Below are 7,782 nucleotides of genomic sequence, written 5' to 3' on the forward strand. Positions count from 1 at the left end.
GTATGGTTTAACTATTCTATAATTATTACACAACTCTATAATAAAATATTATTAGTTTCTAATTTAATTTAAATTTATTTTGATTTTGATGGGTTTGTATTGAAATATATAACATTTTATTAAAAAATTGTTTAAAGACTTCCTTTTCTTCTCGATAACGTTGGGATCTTAAAAAAAAAACTCTAATATCTAAATCGGTAGTTTTAGGTGGGTCTATCAAATTATCTTCTCCTGGCAAAAGTCGGCGACAGTGGACTTGGATAATATTGAAAAATAAATTTATTTAATATTTAATTTACTTGAGAGAAAAAAAAAAAGAAGTTAGGAAAATGTCGTGGCCCATACCATTACGGCATTACCATACGATAGGTGTCCGTTACACTTACAAGTGACTACTTTCTACTAGTACGATGCAGCATTTATTGAGAAGTAACTATTAGGACGGGCCGAGCTTCTGCAGAGCTGCTCTCCTCTCTCCATCTCTTATTGAAGACAAGCACTGCTGCTGCTGCACAAAAGCTCTGTCATGGAAAACTGCTTATAGGTCACTTTCTCCCTCTTTCTCTATTTGGCTCTTGTTGGTGAATCTGTTGCTCATTTGCGTAACTTTTCTTTCCCTTTCAATTATTTTAATGCAGAATAATCGCCATTAACACTTCGCTTGGAGCTTTCTCTTTGTAGTTTGTACCATTTTCCAGATCTCCCATACGTACTCTCTCTCACACGCGCGCTTTTCTCGAAGATTCTAAACCAAATCTCGAAGTAATTTTGGTTTTTTCTCGAAGTAAGTTTTAGTTCAAACCTTGTCTCTCGGAAAGAATCCCTTTTGTTTTTTGTATCTCAATTTTCTCTAAAGTAGCTTTTGTGCATTTTCTCGTTGGCTCTCTCAAACCACTCCCCTAAAAACAACACAGAAAATCCACACTTCTACTGGTCACCCTTGAAAAGAGTTGAAAATTACGAAAATGCTTCGGTTCGTGGTCTCCATTTTGCTCTGCTTCTCAACCATTGTGCCGTTTCTGAGCTCCATCGCGATTGCGGAACTGATAACGTGCTCGGGAATGGTACCGATGAGTTATCGGAATGACAAGGTCTCGATAACGGACTTCGGGGGTATTGGCGATGGACGGACGTTGAATACGAATGCGTTTCGGGAGGCGATATATCGGATTCAGCACCTGAGGAGGAGAGGTGGTACGCTGCTTTACATACCTCCTGGGGTGTACTTAACAGAGAGCTTCAATCTCACCAGCCACATGACCCTCTACTTGGCTAGAGATGCTGTTATCAAAGCCACTCAGGTACACAGTCTCATTAATTAGCTTTACCCATAAAACTCGAGTGTGTCTCAGCGTCTGTGCGTGTATAATTTTCCTTTGTCATATGGTTAGCGTGAATGCCTGATTCGTTGTGATATATAAGATTCCCAATTTGCCATAGATCACGTGTACCGGTGCTATGTAATTCGCTTAATTAGTTTCCGTTGTTACTAAATGAGAACAATGATACGAGTCTGGGATATTAGATTATGGATTAGAGTGCACAGTTGAAAATTTGATTTTGACTGGTAATACGTTTTGCTTGGAGCACTGGCATTGGCTTAGCCAGTTCATCTTCAAAATTTGAATAAATAGAGATGGAATCATTTGCATTGGAGTAGTCAAATACTAGTGGCGTCAACTATGAGCTACAATATTTCTAAGTGTTTCTTCATATTTGAATATGTATTATTCATCTTCAAAAGTAATATTTGTTTCTAAAATATAGACCCAACTACTTTAATATTTCACACGTTTTATTCTAAAATGTGTTTGTTGAATAATTAGGTTGAGAAAAAAAATTAGTTGAGAAATAATAATTTAAGTAAAAATAAAATTATTAATTAACATATTATTATTAAAAAAAATTTAATAATGTTATTAAAAATTTAATATTATATTATTATTTTGACTAATCCAATATGGGGTCATGGTTTGAATGATTTTGGATTTATGAAAAATATGTACTTTTAACTAAATTTTGAAGATAACTTTGATGAAGCCAATGCTAATGCTCAGCGAAAATGATGGTGGAGAATTGTGGCGGTTAATAGATCTACATTTACCATGGTGGGTCCTGGCTTGGAAAGAAAAAGAATATTGTGGGTCTGGTGTAGCATGGTTGCATGTGCATTGCATTATCAGTGGGAATAATCAAGGTTGTTTGACAGCTAGATATGTTGCTGGTGGGCTTGTCGTATTTGATAAGCACGTTCCATAAGCAGGTGTAGGATCAAAATACTTTCCATTCGTCTGATACCTAAATTATATAACCAAAACATACCATCAATAACACCAGAATATCCGCAATTAGCAAAATTATATAACCAAAACATACCATCAATAACACCAGAATATCCGCAATTAGCAATATTAATACATTTAATGGAATATTTGTTCCAACAAGCATCAGAAGAATTTCAAAGTTATGGCCTGATTAATAATTTTTATGGCCAAAAACAAGGCCGCCCCCCAATCACACCGGTTGGGTCCCATACCTTTTATACTCGGAGCCCTTCCTTAGTCACCTTGTCCTGTCTGCATCTGTATCATGCTTTGGGGTTTTGTGGTAGCTCACTTGCTCACCACAAACAGCTTTGTGTTGTGACCATGATCTGTGCATTTTTGCCAAAGTAACATAGATATTCCCCTCCTCCCCCCATGGTTGTTCCTTTTCCCTTCTTTTCTTTTTGTTTTAAATAATAATTCGATTCGTCTACTGGGTGAAGGTACTTTTTAATTTCTGGATTATTCACAAATTCAGAGGACTATAGCTGGTTTCCCTGATTCTCATTTGCCACTGTTGGTGTTGAGGACTTTAATTTTATTACCAACAATAAATGGATAGCCGTTTTTTTTCTCATTGCAAAACTAAGTGCATTAATTTATGAAATTTAGGACTGCAATGGCTTCAGATACAAATGGTATGGTTTGTTTCTTGCTAGCAGGCCCTCATGGTAACAGTCTCCTATCATTTCAGCATGACCATACATTATCACAAACTGACTGGCTATTTGTCTGATTATTGTGTGCATGGTTTGGAATATTAAGGCCACATCTAATTAGGACCCTTTTCTACCTATGGTCAAGGAGCACAAGTGAACTTCATCCTTTGACCAGGTCAGGTGGAGGGATGTAACAAGTCAAAGAAAGCCCAAGCCATATCTAGACCTATGCTCCAAAAGGACTGGTCAAGGACAATTGGAGTCTTTGGTATCATTATAAAGGGCAAGAACTTCTCCCTCCCGGTCAATGTGAGATCCATTTACCACTCTTATATCCTAAATCCGAAGTATATAAGGGATACCTAACACCTTCCAGCCTCAGTATCCTGATTACAAACTTGGGTTTCAGTAATCAATAGTTGGACCTTCATTGTCCTTGGATAGTTGAGCTGGGTAGCGACTTTTTTATCCACCTTAATCCCTGAGGCTTATGGCATATTCCTGGGCCCATTTTAGCATGCGCCTAACCTGACTGACTTTGAACTAATACTTCTAGTGAGGGGCGCTCACAAATGTGATCTCCTGTGGGTATTGAGTCTTGTGTAATATTCGATGCAGTATTTACATTTTCTATTCAAGAAGGAAAAGCTAAGAGGAACTGAAAGCTTTAGATGACTACTGCTTTAGTTAATTCTACACTGTTGAATTTTTCTTCCTTTCTTGATGATTCAGGATACTGGGAATTGGCCTTTAGTTGCTCCTTTGCCATCTTATGGAAGGGGTAGGGAACTCCCTGGAGGAAGATATATGAGTTTTCTTCACGGAGATGGACTTCGTGATGTCGTAATCACTGGTGGGTATTAACAAGAATTTTTATCATTGCTTGTGGTGGCTTACAGCATAATCATTGATCCCTTCTGTCCAATGAAGCATCTTAAATCACTTAATAATTAAAGAACCTTCGCCCTTCAGTCATGTACAAGATGCTGCTTGGCAGTGAAGCTCACATCAAGTTAGCTAGCTGGAAATATACCACCTGACATGAAATGGTTTTGTTTATAAATTTGAGTGAAGACTATTAAAAAAATTAGACCAATTATATTTAGTAATGAAGCTCACGTATAAAACTACATGGTTTAGTACCAAATGACCCATTTGTCTTCTTTTTATTTTAATGTTTATCTGATCTTTTTTTCATAGGTGAGAATGGGACAATTGATGGCCAAGGAGATGTCTGGTGGGACATGTGGAGGCAGAGAACTCTTCAATTTACTAGACCGAGTCTCATTGAATTTGTGAACTCTAAAAACATCATCATTTCAAATGTGATTTTCCGGAATTCTCCATTTTGGAACATTCACCCTGTCTATTGCAGGTAATCGCATTAAGCTTTATTTTGCGAGTTTTTGTCTAAGGACCGGGCTGCACCATAATAGTATCTTTAAGAAATTGATTATGTGTGGCTCCATGTGCCCACGTACATGGAACTAATGTCCCATCAAACCGGTGGGTCAAGCTGAAGCATTGGTCCAATTTTTATTACTGAGTTACCGATTATAAGGTTTAGAAGTGTTTTTTTTTTTTTTTGTGATGTCTAGGTAAAGTAATTTATATAGTGCTGAGCTAAATATACCATTGACATTTTAAGGTTTTTTGGGGGCGGCATGAGAATCACAAGAACCAGTTTGGCTAAGTGTTAAAAAGACTTTCATCACCATCCAATAATGTCAAGTTGGCAAAATCCTTTTATAGCTCTTACATAGTTACACTGACTTACCAATTAATTAAAACTTTTGAATTGGATTTACATTAGATTCACTGTTAGATTTTCATATTTCTCTCACGGGCCTCATATTGTTCCTTGCCACTAACCTGATATAACCTAGGATTAGAAGAATAAAGCTATAATCCCATCTCATACACCTGTCTTTTTCTGCAGCAATGTTGTTGTCCGCTATGTCACAATATTGGCTCCTGCAGACTCTCCCAACACTGATGGTATTGATCCAGGTAGTACTTCTTTTGACCTTTATATGTAGCCTTTCTAACTTATTCATTAATTTGTTCATTCATAGATTTTTGGGTGGAGCAGGGTAAGTCCTGCTGACCCTTCCTAATAAGATATCTGAATAGTGTGCCATAATAGAGGGAATTGCTGATGGCTAAGATAGATAGGTTGGCTTAATTCTGAATTTAGACCACAGAACTGTCTGGCCTACTGAGAATGTGAGAATGTTCGCCTTGGTTGCTGAAGCATGGATAGAATGATAATCACGTATTGCTGTATGTCCATTTGAGTTATGATACAGATTCAAGCTCTCATGTCTGCATAGAGGACTCGTACATATCAACTGGAGATGATCTTGTGGCAGTGAAGAGTGGGTGGGATGAATATGGAATTGCTTATGGTCGTCGTAGTTTTGGCATCACAATCCGTCGGATAACAGGATCATCCCCATTTGCCGGGATTGCTATTGGAAGTGAAACTTCAGGTGGGGTGGAGAATGTCTTGGCAGAACACATACACCTTTACAACATGGGAGTTGGTATCCATGTGAAAACGAACATCGGTAGGGGAGGGTTAATAAGAAATATTTCAGTATCCGATGTGTATTTGGAAAATGCTCGAAAGGGGATAAAGATTGCAGGTGATGTTGGCGACCACCCAGACAATGGATTCAACCCAAATGCCTTCCCGGTCGTCAAGGATATCGCTATTAAGAATGTTTGGGGTGTGAATGTGCTGCAAGCGGGTTTAATACAAGGCCTGAGGAACTCCCCTTTTACAGGGATTTGCCTCTCTAACATCAACCTTGCCGGCGTGACACCGAAAGGATCAAGGAGTCCTCCTCCTCCTTGGAAGTGTTCTGATGTAAGTGGAGCTTCTCATCAAGTCAGTCCGTGGCCCTGTTCAGAGCTCTCCAGCACCATTCCAATAAATTCATGTTCCACTCACTTCTGATAATTGTTTATTCTTTCAATTCTGTTAAGGCAAGATGTAACGGTCAAAGTCGTTTATTTATATTTCAGAATGGAAAGCGAAGAACTGTTTCCCTCCCTATCAAATATAAGCTTTCCAAAATCCAGATTTTCCAAACCATCCCAACAATTTGAGATTTAGGCTTCTTGATATATTATTTAGAATATTATTTTTTAATATTATTATTATTTTAAAATTTAAAAAAATTAAAAAAATTAAATTAATTAAATTATTTATTATATTTTTTTTATCAAAATTTAAAAAAATTGTAACGATAAGTTGAGATAGATTTAAGATTCAAACGAAACTAGTTAAATAAAGAAACAATCAAAATAATTAGAACCATTAGTGATTAATCCAAAGAAAACCAAATTAAAAAAGAAGCATAGTATCCATTTCATAGCAAATATAGACTTAATTATACATATAGTACTTCTACATCTCTCATGGATGCAAGATTATTTACAAAAGATAAAGCTCCCAAATGATAAATAGATATGTAGAGCATCAAAGCAAGAAAAGAAACAGAAAGAAGCTACATGTATAAGCGCTACATAAACCAGCCAGAGTCAACGCACAGCTTCAAAACAAATCCAAAAACTTGCGGACCCTCTTCATAAACCCACCATGCCCGTGCCCGTGCTCGTGCTCGTTCTCGTTCTCGTTCTCGTGCTCCCACTCTTCTCGCTCCCCGTGTCGGTGATGCCTCTTCTTCTTCATTATGTGCTCCCTTCCCTCCACGTCATCGTGCCCGTGGTGAAACCTGGGGCCCTCGTGGCTGAACTTGACCCACCTCCCCGGGATCTGACGCACCACGCCACGAGACGTCGGATCCGAACCCGAATCCTTCTCGTTGATGTCCTCCTCCCTTGCCTCCACGTCACCGTGGTGAAATCTGGGCTCCTGGTGACTGAATTTGACCCATCTGCCCGGGATCTGACGCACCACGCCCCGAGACTCCGGATTCGAACCCGAATCCTTCTCGTCGGCCACTATCATATCGTTACCGTAAGGAACCTCGCGGTCAGGGAAGCGAGGGCCCCACGGCTTGAACTCGTGGCCTTCGTGTTGTTGGTCGTGGCGGGGGTGGCGGTGGTGGCGGCAACGGTGACCGTGACGGAACATCAACGGGAACGGACGCCTGGGGAAGTGGCGGTCAATCGGACGGATGCTGATCATCGTCAAAGGGATTGAATTAGATTCGGGCTCCGGCAGATTCGAATCGGTTTCCTCGGAAACCGAGACCATGGTGGCGAATTCGGGCTCGTGTTTCTCGCTGGGGAGGAGGATGGTGGTTCTGGTATTTTCGGTGTCGGCTGCGGGGGAAGTGATAGTAGTTTCCAGCTGCTCATCCCCAGCGACGTCGTTCTCTATGATACCTGTCGGAATTCGGGCATAACAGAGGGCGAACAGGAAGAAGGTAACCGAAAAAGTGAAGGCGAGCTTAGCCATTTTGTTGTGGTCAGGGGAAACGAACGAGGAGTTGGAAGAATGCGTAGTGTGTATATAATATTATATAGGGAGAGAGAGAGGATCGGGCAGGTGGTCTGGACTGTGGGCGGAGACTTGAATGGGCATAGAGAGAAAGACGGGCAGCGGGCGATAGGGTTGACCAATCAGTGATCACACTGATTAGAGGGTGGGATAGACTTCGGGATCTACGTATGGGCGCGTGTTCACATCTGGGAGAGGCGTGGGTTAAACCGAGGGTAGCCTTAGCGTACACGACAACGTGGGTGGGTTGACTTTGAAATGAAACAGCTCATAATGTTAGAGCATTCACATTGATATCTATAAAATTTTTATAATTTAGTTAAAA

The 7,782-nt window shown here is 39.7% G+C and overlaps 2 protein-coding genes across 4 annotated transcripts; one reads left to right on the plus strand and one right to left on the minus strand.

Annotated features, from left to right (window-relative positions):
- Nucleotides 1-422: 422 nt before the first annotated feature.
- LOC108987157 (probable polygalacturonase) lies at nucleotides 423-6,049 on the plus strand. Of its 3 annotated transcripts, none has more exons than XM_018960025.2 (7): nucleotides 423-544; nucleotides 639-784; nucleotides 915-1,301; nucleotides 3,716-3,836; nucleotides 4,184-4,358; nucleotides 4,923-4,993; nucleotides 5,293-6,049. In XM_018960025.2, exons 3-7 carry the CDS (start codon nucleotides 966-968, stop codon nucleotides 5,943-5,945), a joined length of 1,356 nt encoding a protein of 451 aa, XP_018815570.1. In that variant the 5' UTR covers nucleotides 423-544; nucleotides 639-784; nucleotides 915-965; the 3' UTR covers nucleotides 5,946-6,049. The 3 variants fall into 3 exon arrangements, with proteins under 3 accessions (XP_018815570.1, XP_018815571.1, XP_035543391.1); XM_018960026.2 differs by having other exon boundaries at nucleotides 682-784; XM_035687498.1 differs by having other exon boundaries at nucleotides 639-1,301.
- A 286-nt stretch (nucleotides 6,050-6,335) lies between these two features.
- Nucleotides 6,336-7,572, minus strand: LOC108987146. The gene has a single exon (XM_018960013.2). The coding sequence runs from the start codon at nucleotides 7,413-7,415 to the stop codon at nucleotides 6,546-6,548; it is 870 nt and encodes a 289-aa protein (XP_018815558.2). The 5' UTR covers nucleotides 7,416-7,572; the 3' UTR covers nucleotides 6,336-6,545.
- Nucleotides 7,573-7,782: the final 210 nt, after the last annotated feature.

Source organism: Juglans regia, chromosome 2 (assembly GCF_001411555.2).
Source record: "Juglans regia cultivar Chandler chromosome 2, Walnut 2.0, whole genome shotgun sequence".
Classification (NCBI taxonomy): Eukaryota; Viridiplantae; Streptophyta; class Magnoliopsida; order Fagales; family Juglandaceae; genus Juglans; species Juglans regia.